The 19323-nt window shown below is 48.8% G+C and overlaps 2 protein-coding genes across 4 annotated transcripts in view; one reads left to right on the top strand and one right to left on the bottom strand.

Annotated features, from left to right (window-relative positions):
• HMGXB3 (HMG-box containing 3) overlaps positions 1-11389 on the bottom strand; it is a 55712-nt gene extending 44323 nt beyond the window's left edge. The window contains exons 1-5 of one of the 3 annotated variants that reach the window (XM_070076305.2): positions 11250-11389; positions 7101-7239; positions 6065-6239; positions 1967-2467; positions 933-1031 (exon numbers count right to left, since the gene is read on the bottom strand). In XM_070076305.2, the coding sequence (XP_069932406.2) occupies positions 933-1031; positions 1967-2467; positions 6065-6239; positions 7101-7237 (912 nt within the window). In that variant the 5' untranslated portion in view covers positions 7238-7239; positions 11250-11389. Of the gene's footprint in view, positions 1-932; positions 1032-1966; positions 2468-6064; positions 6240-7100; positions 7240-10334; positions 11022-11249 lie in introns of those variants that run through there. The other 2 variants (XM_008255250.5, XM_017341188.4) reach the window with 2 other exon arrangements.
• Positions 9676-17075, top strand: TIGD6 (tigger transposable element derived 6). Its single transcript, XM_089336182.1, is given in 15 exon segments — positions 9676-9690; positions 9901-10107; positions 10210-10913; positions 11647-11719; positions 14682-14973; positions 15287-15330; positions 15332-15429; positions 15431-15666; positions 15669-16030; positions 16354-16567; positions 16599-16672; positions 16674-16717; positions 16719-16852; positions 16855-16921; positions 16923-17075. Coding segments are annotated over 15 exon segments (2613 nt in total). The 3' UTR covers positions 16972-17075.
• The last annotated feature ends 2248 nt before the right edge of the window (positions 17076-19323 follow it).

Genomic DNA, 19323 nt, shown 5'->3' with positions numbered 1-19323 from the left:
GTGGAAGATCTCTCCCTCCTCTCTGCTCTGTGTAACTCTGCCTTTCAAATAAATAAAATAAATCATAAAAAAAAAATCAACAGAACCTACAGAAAACTCAAGAACTAATGAATTTAGTAAAACTACAGGATACATGCTCAATACACAGAAAAACAATTACTTTATACCAGATATTAAATATAATAAATATGTTAGCCTAGATGATGCAGTGTGTGATTAGAATGATAAATAAGGGGCTGGCGATGTGGTTAACACCCTGGCCTAAAGTGCCAGCATCCCATATGGGCGCTGGTTCTAGTCCCGGCTGCTCCTCTTCTGATCCAGATCTCTGCTATGGCCTGGGAAAGCTGTAGAGGATGGCCCAAATCCTTGGGCCCCTGCACCCGCGCAGGAGACCCAGAAGACACTCCTGGCTCCTGGCTTCGGATCTGCCAGCTCTGGCCATTGCGGTCAACTGGGGAGTGAACCATCGGATGGAAGATCTCTCTCTCTCTCTGCCTCTCCTGCTCTGTGTAACTCTGACTTTCAAATAAATAAATCTTTTTTTAAAAAATGATAAATAAACAGAATCAAGAAGCCAGAATCCTGGTTCTGATTTCTCAGCTAGGTGCCCTTGAACAGGTACTTCCTCATCTGGGTTTTTTTGATTTTCACCTGTGGTTCCTTCACTTTTCTAAGTAATGTAAGGTTCTGAACATTTGATAAAAGCCATGGAATCCATCCCAGGAAAACATCCCCCAGAGAAAGTTTGTATGTAACTTGAGGGAAGTCCATGGATTCTGTAGAGCTTTAGCTACAGCAAACTCCAGTTAAAGACGTCCAGACCAGGTAATCCCAGAGACCTGTCAGTCCTAGTGTTCTCGGAGTCTAAGACTTTTATAACATAGTTGGAAGAGAATGCTCATGAAGCCCTTAATTCCTCACATACTGACCAGTTTGATGGAGGTGGGGTTCTCCACAACTGAGTAGGCAGGAAGAGGCAACATGATGAACTGTGTGGCTGGTGCAGAGGAGTTATTGTCACTGGAATCCTGTAGGCAAAGGAAAAAATTTAAAAAGTTCAGTTAACAACCAAGATGAAGAAAACTAGTACCCACAGGAAATGTGCTATCACTGTACAGACCAGAAAACTGGAGTTTTTTGAGACTCAGGGACACCTGACATAAACAGTTAATGAAGGAATACAATTCCTCTGAGCCTGTCAAATGTTAACCTGTTTTAAGCAGATCAGTGCCCAGCTTCATTGATACAGCCAGCACTGGGACAAAAGATAGCAAAAACGATGTAGGCCCGGCACAGATTCTTTGCAGGGGTACCTGCTGTCTTCCACCAAGGCGACAGGGACTGGAGGATGCTGGTCTCAGGCAGCAGAGAAGGGCTTCCTTCTCCAAAGATACGCTACTGCATGGTGTCCAACCGCCTCCTGGACATCGGACTGTGGGATCCCTGAGACTGCTGCTTTCCCCTCGCCTGGGCATGGTACTTAGGCCGCTGGAGAGAGTCTCGCTCTCTCCTCTGAGATTCCACAACTCAGCCTTCAAAAGAACTTCCGTCTTACCCCACCTGTACCCACGAAGACCTTATGAAAATTCTCATATACGGTCCAAGGCGCCACCGTGTTTACTGAAATATTTTTCAGAGAACATAAAATCCTGATCAATACTAACAGATTGATGGATCCTCGCTTTGACTCATGGATATAATCCAACTACTATTCTCCTACAAATGTTTTTCATGTACTGTCTCAAGTGAAGAAAATCCTGGTTACCCTAGGCAAGGAGAAGCTGACGAGAATGCCTGAGAAATTCAAGAGAACTCGGAAGCAAAACCAGGGACAACCAACCATTCAGAACTCCAACCCCACCAGAGGCCATGTAGACATCTTAATTACAGCTGCTCCAGAAGCACAGTGCATGGTGCTCGCAGAGTGTTTAACAGATGAAGCCGGAGGACCAAAGCCACTCACCCGCACGACTGTTACCACTGAAACGCCCTCCCCAACCTGGGAGGGGGGCACGGCCAGGCTTCCGGCAGGGAGGTCCGCTGAGCCGTTCACTAAGGTCTCTTCGATTACCAGGCTTGTCTGGTAAGGCTGGTGGCTCTCTCCGACCTCCAGGGAAGCCTCCTCTAGAAGCACGTCCTGGCTGAGGATGTCTGAGGTGCGCATCTCCTGCAAGGCGGCGCCTGGCTGGGTGAGGGCTCCCACCTCCTCAGCCAGAGCCTCCACAGCCAGGCACTGCTCTGCCACGCCTGCATGGCTGGGCACTGTCTCTGGGGCAGTGCTGGATACAAGAGGAGGTCCCTTGGGGGACACCTGGTTCTGAGCCACGCACAGTTCTAGCTGAGGGCAGCTCCGGTCCTCCTGCAGGCTGCTCTTGGGGATGATGATGTAATCTGAGCGGGGCAGGATCTTGCGGAAACCTGGGATGTCTGGAACCACGGCAGTCAGTGCAGAGAGCTTAGCGTTCTGAGGACAAAGTCAGGAAGGAGGAGACAGCAGAAATAAATGGGCTGAGATCACACCAAGTACATTGACTAGCTCATTTTATTTATACAACTAGGACCAGAAACACTCTGCCCTCCTGATCTAACTCAGAAAGGGTTGGCTTCCGTCCAGAGCGATGCCACCTTCACTTACATACTTCAGCCAATGCAATTCAGTGACACAGCACACAGGTAACAGGGACAGAACTCCAGAGAGGGCACGGATCCTGGCATCTGAACTGAGCTGGAACCTCAGGTCTGAGTAGTCTCGAGCAAATCCTGTCCCCTCTAGAGGCCTCAACTGCCCCATTTGTAACACGAGGAAGCTGACTCTGGATATTTCTGAGTTCCTTTTGAATGCTGATAATTTAGGATTCCAAAGTAGCCCAAGATTGACACATCAGGATATATAGTGCTCAACAAAACCCCGAAGGCATAAAATGTAACTCCAAAGAGCACGGTGGAACTCAGGACAGTGAGTGAGGATTCTGAGCTCGTGGGTTTGACACAGACTCACAGAGAAGAGGGACAACAGGTCAGAAAGCAGAGGGCCTCATGAGAGAGAGCGTATTCAACAGAGGCTGTCTGATATGCTCCTGAACACAGTGAGGGGAAAACATGGGCATTAGCCCTGACCCAGCACTTACGGTTAGAAACTGTTCTCAAACCCAATAGCCAACTTTATTTCAAAAACAATGCTATTAGGTTAGCCATTATAATTACTCTCATTTAACAAAAGAAGAAATAAAGGCCAAACGGAGGCTTTTGAGGAACTTCCCCAAAACACAAAATATAAAACAGCAAAGCTGGGACTCCAGGCCAGGTCTTCTGAGGACGAGGCCAGGTCCTAGAAGCACCACGCTGCATGGATAAGTGTAACCATGACAAAGGCATGTTTTAGTTTTACTATTTAAACTGAAAGTCACCCAACAAGGAAAATGGAAACGTTAAAAGTAAACAGTTAAGTGAGAAATGAAATTAAATGGAACAACAACAAAATTTCAGAAGCAACTTTTAAAAGGAGCACTACAGTCAATTACTAAAGGATCTTTAAATAAATCAAAAGAAAGAAGTCGATGAAACTACTTAAGGCACAAAGGAAGCACTCAAGAGATGGGAAGTTAAAAGCAGCATTCAGATGAAACGTGAGAGCAGACAGCCTGAATTCTGTATGGAACTTTTATTGGACAGGTAATGGGGAAACGACATTCTCAGGTCACCCTTTGAAGTAGAGAAATTGTGACAAGAAGGTTAAATGGTGGCAAACAAAAGGACGTTTTGTGCTTCATAAATGCCAGCACAGAGAAACCAGACTGGCCTGGGTGACAGTTCTTCTACGGACTGGAAGGAATAATGATGGAGCTTCAGGGCTGCCAGGGAACAGCTGCCGCTAGCACTCCCTTGAGGCTCCAGGCAGGCACAGGGAGCCCAAGGAGAGCACAGAAAGCTTCAGTCTGCTCAGCGAGCGGCACTTGTCCTTATTATATGATCACTGGATATTTAATCTACTAAAGGATGGTCTTTACTGACCAAATCGGTATGTACCAAGAACTCAGATAATTTAGGTTATCTGCTTTTAAACATTAAGAGAAGGTACCATCTCCACAGATGGTACCTTGGTTCACAGCTGAGTGAACCAAGACTCAAGAGTTAAATGGGCCGGTGCCGTGGCTCAATAGGCTAATCCTCCGCCTTGCGGCGCCGGCACACTGGGTTCTAGTCCCGGTCGGGGCGCCGGATTCTGTCCTGGTTGCCCCTCTTCCAAGCCAGCTCTCTGCTGTGGCCCGGGAAGGCAGTGGAGGATGGCCCAAGTGCTTGTGCCCTGCACCCCATGGGAGACCAGGAGAAGCACCTGGCTCCTGCCATCGGATCAGCACGATGTGCCGGCCACAGCGCACCGCGGCGGCCATTGGAGGGTGAACCAATGGCAAAGGAAGACCTTTCTCTCTGTCTCTCTCTCTCACTGTCCACTCTGCCTGTCAAAAAAAAATAAATTAAAAATTAAAAAAAAAAAAGTTAAATGATGGGCCAGGGGTAGTGCAGTAGCAGATAAAACTGCCACCTGCGATGCTGGCATCCCATATGCATGCCGATTCGAGTCCCAGCTACTCCACTTCTTATCCCGCTCCCTGCTAATGTACCTGGAAAAACAACAGAGGATTGCCCAAGTGCCTGGGCCCCTATACACTCACTTAGGAGACCAGAATGAAGCTCCTGGCTCCTGGCTCTGGCCTGGCCCAGCTCTGGCTACTGCAGCCATTTGGGAAGTGAACCAGTGGATGAAAGATCTCTTTCTGTCTCTCCCTCTAACTATGGCTTTCAAATAAATAAATAAATATTAATTTAAAAAAGAAGTTAAATAATTCAGGCTGTTAGTACCATAGCTAACCTATTCTTGGTGGTAGGCATGGGGATGGTGGCAGATAAAAAGGAGCTTATGTACTAAAGGAACCACCACAGATAACTAAAGATTTTTAAATCTTAATAAAGATCTACACTAATGTGGAGTTTCAAAAGTCAATTCATTCCAAGGTCAAGTAAAAGAGTGCTGACTTTAAATAACGGGAAAACAGCTGTGCTTTTCTTAAGCCCCACCTCTCCTCCCTCCACAGTATCCCCAGTGTCACCACTTCAGACAAATCACCAGGAGGGAGCACAGACTGGAATCTCCCAGACTACAGGTCACACACAGCTCTTCTAGGAAGATAAATGACAAGCCAGTAAGGACAAACTCAGCTAGTGGCAGTGGCAGATGGACTCCAACAAAACACCACAGCCTGCAGATAGCACAGTCCTTGCCTTCCTGAGGAAGCTTTGCTCTAACTCATCAAAAACAAAGTTAGAGACAATTGTTTCCAATGAAAAGAGGAGTTAAGGTTAAAAGGTTTCAGCTTGCAATAGCAAGGTAATTCCAATCCCCCCTCCCCAGCAGGAATTTCAATTTTAAAAAAATTTCAACAGTTGCTGTACATTTTGCTACTGTGAACTAGAAATAACAAAATGGCTGACAGACACAAACCTAACTGGTTCCTTGTTAGTTCTTTAATCCAAGCACTCAAACCCTCAGCATCCACCATCAGCGTTGTCTCTAACCTCGTATTTTTGTTTTCAGCTTAGTTCACAACCAATAGCAACAGAATGTAGGGCTACACAAAACAGCTGTATTTACCGCTAACTTGACTCCCGATTATATTATAATTGACAGTGGACAGCACAAATTCATTACATCACATTACATTTGTCACATGAAAACTCATGATGTAGCAGAAATGTCTACGGAAGCCACTACATTAAGGAAAATACTAGCTACCCATGGGGATAAAGAGCTACTTGTTATACTAAAATTCAAAAAAGGAGGTTCTCACTGCAGAGAACTCAGAGAATGGCAGTTCCACGTGCTGTTGAACCAGAGAATGAGAGAGCGCAGGGCACATCAAGATGCAAATGGCAATAACAGACTCAAGAAAGAAAATGATAAGTTTTCCCAGGCAAAGGAGACAGGAAAAGACGGGGGTTGGTCTCCCCCAGGCTTTCCCTATTGAAACAATGGAGAAATTAGCTAGGAAAAAGATTTACTTACAGGATCCAAACCTTCTTTCTCTAGTTTGGCTTTCTCCAAGTAGTAACTCCTCTCGGCCACGCTGAGAAGCCTCCAGCTCTCACTAATCTTCTTATTGATCTCGGACTGAGGGAGGTGGGGGAGCTCTTGCTGCACTTTCAGGTAGATGTCGTAATAGTACAGAAGGTAAGCAGACCTGAGGAAGCAATGACTTCTTCAGGTTTTCCTTTACTCAACCGCGAAGTACCAGTGTTAGGGTTCAGCTGATGGAAAACCCAGCTTCTCATTTCAAAGTCTATCTCAACCAGGACTAAACACCCAGTAAGGAATATTTAAATAATGCCCCCAAGGCATCTGGGAAGCTGGCAAAATAAATGCAGACAGCAAGCAGCTGTTCTCCCCCTTGGAAACCTGGAACCCGGCTCAGCTGGTTTACTGTTCCAGCAGAAATGACTGGCGTAAAAACCCAATATAAGCAAAGAAAGATGTGGTGTCCTGTCCTCGCACGCTCAGGGGCTGGCGACCCAGGCTGCCTGCCACTCACACGCTTCACTCCTTCAGTCTTTGGCCAGTCTTTGGTCGACAATACCTCCCCAAGGCTGAGAGGAAAGCAAGCAGAAGCATCACAGCGAACCAATGCTGCTGGCCTCAGTGGGTTCACTGCGCTCAGTTAAGAGGAACATAAGAGCTGTAATTTGGACATTATTATTTATAATTCTATAATTTTATTAATGACATGTTCTAAATATTTAGATAACAATGATGTAACAACAAATAATGTGCTCATAGCTCTTTTATGTACGAAGAGCTTCTATCATCTGCACGGTGCACTTCCTGTGGTGACACCTAGTAAGCAAGGTCTGGCCAGGAATGGCAAATGCGAGCATAAATCCAGTCGTTTGCTGGGCCACCCCCAACTCTCTCCTCCTATCATCCAGTCCAGGACTCCAGCATCTGCACCCTTTCAATGAATCTTAAGGTTTCCCTCAGCTAAACACAGCTCCCCAAACAGCTTCTGTTTACAGATGCCAGCAGCCATGGAAATATGTTGGCTTACCTGGGTTTCTTGGCCTTTTCTCCGTGTATTTTATACTTTTTCTTCTTCTTGGGTGGCCCAGGGGAGGTGTAACAGTACGCATCCTCAATTTCCTCCATCACGACAGTTACCTCAGTACCATCGTATGATGCATCCATGGCTGGGGAGAGAAAGTCAAACACAGAGTTTCAAGAATCTCCCCTAAAAAGCGCAGCAGCCTCCCGGTTATATAATCCCTCAACTCTGCTGTTGGCCTTAAGGTGTATGGGGTGGGGAATGTCTCCCTCTCCAGATGTATAAGACTTGGGAAATCACTGGGTCAGGCCCTGTCAAGGCAACCACAGGTGGGACTCGAAATTCAATAAATCTACAGCAGGCTCATTTTTAAGCTGATTATTTTGTATGGCCTGTGAAAGATGTCATAAATATCCAAATAGCCCTGGGCCATTTCCAACCTCAACAGCTGCTAAGAAGCACTGGGCTTACCTGTTAAACATAGATTCCAGGGCTCTATGTCAGCCACTGGGAATCAGAAGAAAGGGGATAGAAATCTGCCGCAGGTGATTCCTTTGACCATGCAAATTTGGGACCACTGGCTTAGAGAGCTTTTTCACTTGTATTCATTCTCGGGAAACTCACAGGAAGCCTTTAGCTCAAACATTTTTTAGCTCCTCATTACAGAATTCCAAATGGAAACAGGCAAAAAGGACATGTGGGGAGGCAGGTCTGGCCCTCCCCTCACCTGCTTCATTACCCTAAGCAAACAGCTTCTGGATTCATTCACTCATTCAGGCACACAGTGAATGCTTACATATAAGATGTTTACTTTATACTCCGCCAGCTTGAGTGATTTGGGAGCTGGCCCTCTGCTGATTTAGCTTCAGTTCTCTCTAGGTTCATAGCAGAGAGGGGGAGATGCCTCATCTACCATCACACAGACTTATAGTGACACGACTCAAAATGACAGACAATGCTGAGATCTGTCAAGCACTACACAAAGGAAAGGGTTCATGATTAAAGATGATAATGTGGCTGAGATTCTTAACCTGCCCAAGGCTACTAGGCTTAAATAGGGACCTGGGAGTTTTTTTAATTCAAAAATCCAACTCTTTGGGCCTTTCATTATGCTACACATCCACTTATCTCCACTGGTAACTCTCTAAACCAATTCTGTTCTATAAACTGTTCTACGTCTGTGCTAGCCAATATGGTAACCACTGGCTGCATACAACTCTTGAGCACCTGAAATACAGCCGCTGTGACAGGGGAACTCTGTTTTACTTAGCCGTAATTAAACAGCCACATAGTGGTTATGATATTGGACAGCACAGATATGAAGTCATCTGATGGGGCCGGAGTTGTGACGTAGCAGGTTAAACCGTTATCTGTGATGCCAGCATCCCATTTGGGCACCAGTCCTTGTCTCAGCTGCTCTACTTCCAATCCAGCTCCCTGGTAACGGTCTGGGAAAACAGTGAAGCATGGCTCAAGTGCTTGAGCACAACCACTTGTGAGATCTAGAAGAAGCTCCTGGCTTCATCCAGGCACAGGCCCAGCTGTTGCAGCTGTTTGAGGAGTGAACCAGCAGGCAGAAGATTTCTGTCTCTCCCTCTCTCTCAATGTAACTCAGCCTTTCAAGAAAATAAACAAATCTTTAAAAAAAAACACACACACACAACCTGGGGCTGGAGCTGTGGTGCAGCAGGTAAAGCTGTGGCATCAGCAACCCATATGGATGCTGGTTCGAGTACTGGCTGCTCCACTTCCGATCCAGCTCCTGCTAATGCACCTGGGAAAGCAGTGGAAGATGGCACAAGTGCATGGGCCCCTGCAATCATGTCAAAAACCCAGAAGAAGCTCCTGGCTTCGGACTGGCCCAGCTCTGGCTGCTGCGGCTATCTGGGGAGTAACCAGTGAAGGGAAACTCTGTTTCTCCCTCTTTCTCTAACTCTGCCTTTCAAATAATTGTAAAAAAAAAAAAAATACCTGACTAGTTCAAGAAAAGTTAGTTTTTTTTGTAGCCAAGTTCTAACTGGCAGTTTTACACACAGACTCAGTCCTTGGAAGGAGAGAAACCATCCGATTTGATGGGAGGGAAATAATGTGGTGGCTCCCGAGAACCCGGCAGGGGGACAGTCTGGACTCCGGACACAGGCAGACGCGGGAGGACACCCAGGGCTGAGAGAAGCAGTGCAAAGCAGCTCATCTAGACCTCGCTCCATGAATGAGGTGGCCGCTAATGCATGACATCAAGCCAGGAGCCGGATCCAAGACGGAACTCGAACCCCGCCATCTCAGATCTGTAGATTTCACACGCCAAACCTCAGCTGTTCCTACTCAGAGAGGAGGACGATGCACCCAGGAGCTCCTAGGATCCTCTGTCAAATGCCGTGAAAGCCAAAACCTTCCCCAAGGAAACGCAGACATGGACTATTTCAGCCTTAATTTTAAAGACATGCCCAGGCTAAGAACACACGATCCCCAAGGTTCTTTTTTCTGTGTCATCTCTAAACAATTCCTATTGAAAGAAAGAAAGCTCACAAATAAAAAAAAGAGCGCCACATTCTGTAATAGTCCACGACTTGGCTGGGTAACAATGGGTCAGCAAAGCGTAAAGGAAGCTGGAGTTCAAACCAGCGACTTCTGGACCCTTCCAAGTCCTGTAGAGAAAAGCAGCTAACTGCGGGAGAGGCTCTGTGGAGAAAGGCGCTCAGGGTTTAGGGGGCAAAACAGCTCCGAAAAGAAGGCCAGGACAACCATCTGTGGGTGCGGGCTGGAAAGGACTGCTCCGTTCTGAGCCTGCGTCCCGGTTTATTTTCAGATCGTGTTTCAGCGAGGCAAAGGCCAGCGGGATAGCACAAACGTTAAAACCAAGGACCCTGGAGGACAGCCGATCTGCGTTCGAATTCACGTCCCGCTGCTTAACAGCAACCAATACCAGCACGGGTCGTGCGACCTTAAGCCGTCTCCGTCCCCTCTACAAGCCTCAGTTGCAGGCGATCCCTCAAATCTGCAAGCCACTTTCACCGTGCCCCGAGATACCCTCAGGACCTCGAGACGGCCTCCGACTCCAGGCTAATCCCTACCCCCCCGCTTCGTTTCGGACGTCAAAATTCCGACCGCCGCGCAGGGAGCTGCGCCCCACGAGCCCCACTTTGCAGGAGAGTCCCCGGAGGCGGAGAGGGCCGCAACGGCGGGCTCCCGGTGGCCCAGCGGGTCGGCGGCGTGGCCGGGCCCTCGGGGGGTGGGACTTACCCAGAGCAGCGTGCAAGCCGCGCGGCTCACATGCCTGGAGGCGGCCGGCCCGGGCGCTCGACGTGGGGGCTGGCCGGCGCGCTCGCGCTCCCCGCGGTCGGCGAGAGGCGGCTCCGGTCGTGACAGCGGCAACCAGGAAGTGGAGGCGAGGGCTCGCGCGCGCATCCCGGGGGCTGGAGGAGCCCCCGCCCGCGGCCCCGCCCGGCGACACACGGCGCGGAGTCGCGACAGCCCCTCTCGCTCTCCCTCCTCAGAGTGGCGACAGGGGCTTGTGAAGGGCGAGTGTAGGAGCACGGGTTCGCTCCGCAGGCTTTTCACCGACGCCGGCCAAGGGCCCCGGGGGTCGAGCCCCGGGGATCCCGAGGAAAGTAGCAGAGACACGGGCGTCGCCGCTGCACCGGCTCGGCGACAGCGGCAACAGGAGCAGCAGCAGCACCAGCAGCACACCACGGTTCGCCAGGGAGACCCGTCCCGGCGGCCCTCGCGGCACACCGGAAGCGGCCGGCGGCGCGTGACGGCGTGTGACCCCCCCCTCCTCGCGCAAGCGCAAGAGCCCAGCCCTAGCTGGCCAGCCGGCCCGTAGGAACTGCGCAGAGGCTCGCAGCGGAGGGGACTGCTAACACGGACGGACTGCTTCCGGCCACAGCTCCGGGGCGGCGGAGGAAGCTGTGGCTGCCGGCTGTGGGACACCCCGGCCGCTCAGCCCACGGGCACTGCTGTGGGGCGTTCAGGTAACAGGGACGGGGCTGTGCCGAGAGTGAGAGGTCGAGGCCCCGTCTTAGCACTCCGAGGCTCGCCGGGTGCCGAGAAGGCTACAGCACCACCCTCCTCTGCACGACGTTCACGGCCTGACCCCAGCCCTCGTTCAGAATAGAGTTGGTACTTCCTAGTGCTGCGTCAAGCCCCGCTCCTCACCGCCGTGATCGGTCCTCCATTCGTCTCCCGCTGGCCCACCGATGGTGGTGACAGTGAGTTCCTGGAGTCACTCAAGCCGAGCCGAAGGATTGTGTGGAGAGGCTGTGGGAATCAGGGATGGGACTGGATTGTCGCTTGTGCCACATTTTACACGTCGCGTACGTTGCGTAGCCTCCTAGCCACTGCCACGCCCCTGCCTGGACCGCTGCAGTTCTTCCCACCTCCACTCTTGTCCCTGTGGCTCCCACAGCAGCCGGATTGCTTTGGGGGCACCGTCATTCTGGTTGGGTCACTCCCTGCTGAAAACCCTCCAGTGTCTTCTCCTTCACTTAGAGTAAAACTTGACAGCCTGACCAAGACTTTGTCAGGTTTGGCTCTTGCCTGTTTCTCTTCGCAGGTCTCCTCTCAATAATGGTGGTTCCCAGACAAGCTTCAGAGCGCTCTGTAGCGTTCCGAGCAGTGGCTTTGTCGTGAGCCACCCTGGCTTTGAGTCCCAGCCCTGCCACACATAAGCTGTATTAAGCCTATGGTGGGATTAACAAATTATGTTACTCAGTAGAGCCTCAACAGTTCATTCCTATTGCAGTGAATGGCACCACCATCCAGTGGATTGCTCAGTGCTCAACTCACGAATCTGGGAGTTACCCTTGCTCCTTCACCTCACACCCAGTCCATCAGCAAGGCCTGCAAAGACACAGCCCAACACTGAGTCCTTCTCACCATCTCCATTACTAATCTCAGCCACCATCTCATCTCATGTGGGCTCCTCCGGTTCTGACAGCCTGAAATTCCATCCTTCACACAGAATTCCTCTCTTTTGCTTGGTGAAAGTCCCGCAGTACTTTCCTACTGCCCTCCAGTGAACATCCAAGCTGTCTGTGGCCCAGGAGGCCAGGCTGCTTTTGCCTTTCGATTTAGGGCCTCCTCTTAGGAAAAGGGACTTTATTCCTTGGGTTTTCCACCCTATACCCAAAGAACCACAGGGCAGATCTGATCATGTCATTCCAAAAAAAAAAAGAAAATTTGCAAAGGCCTCTTAATGCCCCAGAATCAAGCTAGAATCCTATCTCAGCCTTCCTATGATTGAATCCTTTCTTCTCCAAGGACTTATTTTTTCATGACCAAGAATTCCACACATATGAAGGATCTTAAAAAAAAAAAAAGTCATGGAAAATGTGTATTGGACTTCAAAAAAAAAGTTGCACCACAATAAATATTTTTAAATTCTACTTTCCATTAACTTTCTGTGGAGCCTTGTATTTCCTTAGCTCTCATGGATTCTAATTTGTTCTTTAAGGGTCAGCATAAATACTGTTTCCTTTGAAGTGCACTGCTCATCTGTGCCCCACTTCTGTGTTCCCGTCCTCTGTAACCTCTGTGGCAATATTTCACACAGGGTTTGTCTTCCCTGTTTTCCTGGTATGCTCTTCAGTGGTGGGCAGTATGCTCCATCTCTGTACAGCTGGCATTAAGCCCAGTGCCAGATACATGGGGGACGCCACTGATGGATGGGTAGAGGTGGTAGGAAGGATGGCCTTGGTAAAGGGCAGTCACAGCCACTTTTGTTCTTTGAGCACACTCATGATAAAATACCTAAGCAGGCAATTACCAAAATCGCTACAGCTTGATCATGTTTTGTTCGACCAATCTGTGTGTGGGGAGGTCGGGGGAAGGGGGGAGGGGATTGTTTTAAAATTTTAATAGCTCCAACAACACACAGACCACAACACTCTCCAAAGACCTTCTCTTTTTATTTAAGATTTATTTATTACTTAAAGTCATAGTTACAGAGAGAAATCTTCCATCTGTTGGTTCATTACTCATATGGCCACAGTGGCTGGTACTGGGACAGGTTGAGGCTAGGAGCTTTGCCCAGGCCTCCTACATGGATGGCTGGGGCCCAAGTAGCTGGGTCATCTTCCGCTGCTTTCCCAGGTGCATTAGCAGGGAGCTGGATCAGAAGTAGAGCACCTGGGACTTGGACCAGCAACCACATGGGATGTCAGCACTGCAAGCAGCGGCTTAACCCGCTGTGCCAGAGCGCCAGCCCCAAGACCTTATGCTGCCATCCTGGCCCCTAAAGGCATTTAGTTTGGCTCACCTGTCTAGAATCCAGTACTCCATTCAGACAGGGACTTTAGGGATCATCTGATACCATGAATTGCAGGCGTGAGACATAGCAGAATCCTTCTAAACTCTTGAAAAATACTTCCTCTCAGATTCTCATTGAAGCAGGTCAGGCTTGAGTATCATCAAATCCTGATATGTCCTTCCTGGTTGAGCCCAGTCCCTTCAACTCCCACTTTTTATTGGGAAAACATGCCCAGAAAGGGAGTGTACCTAAGCCTGCTCATCACTTCTGCCATCATATCTCACCCCAATTAGCAGCAACAGCATCCTAATATTCTAATTGATCTCTTTGCCCCTTTGATCCATTTCTCAAAAACAGCCAGAGGGATTCTTCAAATACAAAACATATGACCCTTGCTTCTCTGAAAACCAGTGGGTTTCGGATGCACCCAGAATAAATCATCAACTCTTCCCAGTGCACGTTTGCCATACCTTGGAGTCGTGCAAATCTTTTCAGTTCCCTGGCCACCTCGAGCCCTTTCCTGCTTTGGAAACACAGCTGACGCTGTGTTCTTTGCTGGACTGCCCTTCTCCCTACTCTTCACAGAGCTCACGGCTTGCATGCCATCATCTCATTGAGGCCACTCCCGACCACCCTTTGTAAGTAGCTCTCCCTCCACTCCCCAGTACAGTCTGAAATCTCCTTCCCTCTGTAATTATTATTATTTCTCTACCCCCACAACATCTTCTGTTTTACCAGGGCAGGGACCTTGACTCTGTTGTTCATCACTGTATCCTTATCACTCGGCCCTTGTAAATATTCATTAACTGAATGTGTGACTATCAGAACCATCTTTCCAGGCCAGATAGTGATAGAGCTTTGAAGACGTCACTTTGCTGGAGTTTCAAGCAGGGCCATGGAGAGGTAGCTAGAGTACTAATTTGAGTCTAGAAATCCGAGCTGCGTGAACATGGGCCTCAGTGACTATCCATAAAACAAGAACGAGGTGGACAATAACTCCGTGACTTTCTGCAGCACATGGCTGCCTGCAGATCTCTTTCACCTTCTGTATTTCAGTGTGTGCTCACAGGGGCAGAGCAGACATTGTCATCCCCATTTCCACAGAGGCTCAGAAGGTTTGAGTAAACCAGTTTATCTGTAAGATGCCTTTGGTTTCAGATAGTCTGTGAGTCTATGTATGTCGTCTCCACAGCCAGTAGCATGAATCTTACGTTCTCGTGCCTTTGGCCATATTCTATCATTTACTAATAGAGTTTTTAAAAATCTGAACCCATCTTTTAGGGGGACTTCACTTTGTGTGGTTCCTGACAGGTTTTGTCTTCTCCATTTTGTCTTCTCAGTTGTCCACACTTGTGGCAAAACAAGCCGCGAGCAGGAAGGATATGACGCTGTTCACTGCGAACCAGCCTTGTTCCCTGGAAATTGCAAACAAGGGGAACAAGAAATGTTGACAGTTCTCCCCGGAGAAAAAAAGGAAGGTTGTGGAAGCTGTGGACTCAGGCATGAGGAAAGGCGACGTTGCCTTCTTACAGGATCGCACCAAATTTGAAGAAAAGGTGCGGGAGGCCTCTGTGGGTGCACAGCAGAAAAGGATGAGGAATGCACTCCATGACGACACTCAAGGCCGGTGCCGTGGCTCACTAGGCTAATCCTCCGCCTTGCGGCGCCGGCACACTGGGTTCCAGTCCTGGTCGGGGCACCGGATTCTGTCCCGGTTGCCCCTCTTCCAGGCCAGCTCTCTGCTGTGGCCAGGGAGTGCAGTGGAGGATGGCCCAAGTACTTGGGCCCTGCACCCCATGGGAGACCAGGAGAAGCACCTGGCTCCTGCCATCGGATCAGTGCGGCGGCCATTGGAGGGGGAACCAACGGCAAAAGGAAGACCTTTCTCTCTGTCTCTCTCTCTCACTGTCTACTCTGTCAAAAAAAAAAAAAAAAAAAAAAAAAGACACTGATAAGGCTGTTTTTGCTTGGTTTCAAGAAATCCATGCCAAAAAATGTTCTTGTGACTGGTTCCGTCATTCAGAAAAAAGCACTAAACTTGGCCAACATGTTTGGCTATGACAATTTTCAAGCAAGTGTGGCCTGGCTACAGATTTAGAGACCCCCATGGAATTGCTTTGAAAGCAGTCTGCAGAGAAGACAGTGACAGGTTAATGCATGGTCTAGGAATAGATAAGGTTAACGAATGGCGTGCAGGGAAAATTATAAAACGGATTGCTGATTACAGCCCAGATGATGTGTGTAATGCTGATGAGACAGGAGTGTTTTTCCAGTTGCTTCCCCAGCACACATTTGCTGCTAAAGGGGACCATTGTAGAGGGGGCAAGCACAGTGGTTGACAGCACCCTTTTGTTGCAATACTTCAGGGACTGAAAAAATGCGACCATTGATTGCTGGTAGGTCAGCCAGCCCACGATGCCTCAAGAATGTGCATTCCCTCCCCTGCGAGCACCAGGCCAACCAGTGTGCATGGATGACCAGGGATCTGTTTAATGAGTGGCTGATGCAAGTGGATGCCAGGATGAAGCCGGTGGAACACCGGATCCTCCTGCTCATTGACAACCGCTCTGTTCACAGCGTGCTGCCTCGGCTGAAGCGGATTCAAGTGGGGTATCTCCCCTCCAACTGTACTGCTGTCCTGCAGCCACTGTGTCTCAGCACAATTCACACCATGAAAATCTATATAGGAGTCACCTTTTTTTTTTTTTTTTTTTTTGACAGGCAGAGTGGACAGTGAGAGAGAGAGACAGAGAGAAAGGTCTTTCTTTTGCCGTTGGTTCACCCTCCAATGGCTGCCACAGCCGGTACATCATGCTGATCCGAAGCCAGGAGCCAGGTGCTTCTCCTGGTCTCCCATGGGGTGCAGGGCCCAAGCACTGGGGCCATCCTCCACTGCATTCCCGGGCCACAGCAGAGAGCTGGACAGGAAGAGGGGAAACTGGGACAGAATCCAGCACCCCAACCGGGACTAGAACCCAGTGTGCCAGTGCTGCAGCCGGAGGATTAGCCTAGTGAGCCGCGGCGCCTGCCAGGAGCCACCTTCTAAAACAGATCCTCCTCAAGCTCAACAGTAGTGAAGACCAAGAAAAGGTGGACATCAAGCAGGCCATCGACATGACTGCTGTGGCACAGTGGTCAGTGAAGCCGTCCACGGTGGTCAAATGTTGGCAGAAGGCAGGCATCATCCCAGTAGAATTCACAGATCCTGACACTGGGGCAGCAGCCTGTGGATCAGACATTGCCACTGAGAAGCTCAGACATTGCCACTGAGAAGCTGTGGCACTCAGTGGCTGTTGCCGTGTGTGTCCCCAGTAGAATAAAGTTCCAGGACTTTTGTCGCTGCAAATGATGATATCATCTCCCAGGAGCTGCTGGACCCAGGGCTTGGTGCTTGGTGAAAATACTGGTGGAGCTGGGAGTGAGGATGAGGAAGTATCTTCACCTGAGCAGCCAAAAGCCACCATTACAGAGGCCATCTCAAGTGTGTAGAAACTTAGACAATTCCTTTCCACCGTGTGGGTGTTACCGATGCCATGTTTGGACAGCTAAATGGCACAGATGAATACTGAATGAAAAGGGTGACAAACTCTGGTTGACTCCCAAATCACAGATTTCTTCCAAACAAAATAGTGTAGGAATTAACTGCCTCTTTTATTTTATTAAATGTAGTTTACAAGAATAAAGATTTCTTTAGATAGCAGATTGAACTAATGTAAGTAAAGCAGTATTAGTATGATAACATTCTGGTATTCTGAAATAATCAGAAAAACTCCTTGATTGGAATTTGGAAATGGAGTTTGACTAATACATGTTCTCTGTTGATAAAGGCAGTGTTTCGCAAACATGTCTGCACGTTAGGGTCATTTGATAATCTTTTTCAAAATTCCAAAGCCCAAGCCAAATCGTAGCACAGTTAAATCACAATCTCTTGTGATGGGTCATAAGTATTAGCAGTTTTAAATCTTCCCAGTTGATTTCAGTGTGCAACCAAGTATGGAAACTACCAGGTTAACTAAGGAGAATTGAGTGCCCTCTGCACCCAGGGCCAGTTTCTTCCCAGTGAGTCTAGCTCAGTGCTTTACAAATTTTAGCTCACATCGAATCACTTGGAAGGCTTGTCACAACCCCAGAGTGCTGGGCTCCTTTCCTGCAATTTCTGATTCAGTGGGTCTCACGCGTGACCCAGGAACTTACATTTCTAATATGTCCCCATCTGTTGGGCCACTATCCATTGAGAACCCCTGGTCCAGCTGGATTCTAGCACGTTTCAGCTGGCCGTCTGAATACTCCCATCACTAACTCTTCTAATAAAAGATCATCCAGAACTCTAAAATCCTTTCTCTTCCCTGATTTAGGAGCTCTAGGTTTGAACCTTCAACAATTAGCCAAGTATTTACTAGAGGTATACCCATCTGTGCCCAAGGAACTAACAAGAGCCATCTAGCCCATTACAGCATCTTCTGGTACTTGCGGCATACCATACTTAGGAAGCTGGAGTACAGGGAAATAAAGTGCATGAAAGGGGAGCCATGATGCAGCCTGGGAGGGAGGTTAGAACAGTCCCGTCAGTGGACATCTGGGGAGAGCATACTGTAGGACCACGTACTGGGAGGAGGCACCCACCTCGCCTGTGTTGTCATGAGGGTAAAACGTGCACTGGAACAGACGAAGCGCGCTAGCAATGCTGTCTTTGGTCATTACCAGGCATCCTTATCTGGAACTCGACCAGTACCATCGGGAGTCAGAGACCTTCCTTCCGATCCTTTCTTCCGTGACCTGATCTTGAGGTTCAGGGTTTGAGTGCTACCAACCCGATGGATCGATACTAACTCAACTTCTCTGTTTCCTATCACAAAGAATGGCTGTTTGAGTCAAAGGGAAGGCATCCAGAGTGAGCGTTGTGGCACAGTGGGTTAAGCCACTGCTATGACGCTTGCATCCCATATCAGAGGGCTGGTTTGAGTCCCAACTGCTCTGCTTGTGATCCAACTTCCTGCTAACATACCTGGGAAGGCAGCAGAAGATGGCCAAGTACCTAACAGCCTGCCACCTCTGTGGGAGGTTAGGATGGAGTTCCTGGTTCCTGGCTGCAGTCTGGTCCAGACCTGGTTGTGGCCATGTCGGGGAGTGAGCCAGCAGATAGATCTCCTCTATCGCTGAGCCTTTCAAATCAATCTTTAAAAGGGGAAAGAATGTCAGAGTTACTGATGATTGCCTATTATATGTCAAGAAATGCTTCACTGGGGCTGCTGTTGTGGCACCATGGGTAAAGCTGTTGCCTGAAACACTGGCATCCTGTGTGGGTACTGGTTAGAGTCTCAGCTGCTCCACTTCCTAGCCAGTTCCCAGCTGATGGCTTGGGAAAAGCAGTGGAAGATGTCCCAAGTGCCTGGGCCCTTGCCATCCACATGGGAGACTCAGATGAAGCTCCTGGTTCCTGACTTCAGCCTGGCCTAGCCTTGGTCATTATGGCCATCTGGGGAGTGAAGCAGTGGATGGAAGAATGAAAGCTCTGTCTCCCCCTCTCTTTCAAATAAATAGATCTTATAAAGAAAGAAATATTTATCATTTAATTTTCCTAGCCAATCATAATACAAAGCACCGACTCCTAATTTAATCAAAAGGCTACAGACTTGCTAAACAGCTGTTCATGCTACCATAGGCTGTGCTTTTCAAAGTGGGTGTTTTAGCACAGTCCAGCCACCAGAGGGCACAGGAAGGCTACATCATTACGGGAGAGGGTTTTGCCACCTGATGTAGCATCAGGAATGGCTGCTGACAAATTCTCAGAAATGGCAGAGATTGAGAGGGAAGCAACATAGGATGTGGGACTTCTTCAGTCAACTAACCTAGAAATAAGTGTGCCCAGACAACATAAACTATCCCTGTTACACATTATCTTTTCAATAGAGGCTTTTTCAAAACTATGGATAACTACAGGCCATGTAATTGACCTGGACAGATAGACACGCTATGGGAGTA

The sequence above is a fragment of the Oryctolagus cuniculus genome, chromosome 6, assembly GCF_051225735.1.
Source record: "Oryctolagus cuniculus isolate XC-2025 breed Fujian yellow rabbit chromosome 6, ASM5122573v1, whole genome shotgun sequence".
Classification (NCBI taxonomy): Eukaryota; Metazoa; Chordata; class Mammalia; order Lagomorpha; family Leporidae; genus Oryctolagus; species Oryctolagus cuniculus.
The sequence above is the reverse complement of the archived record's forward strand: the minus strand, read 5'-3'. Positions and strand labels throughout refer to the sequence as shown.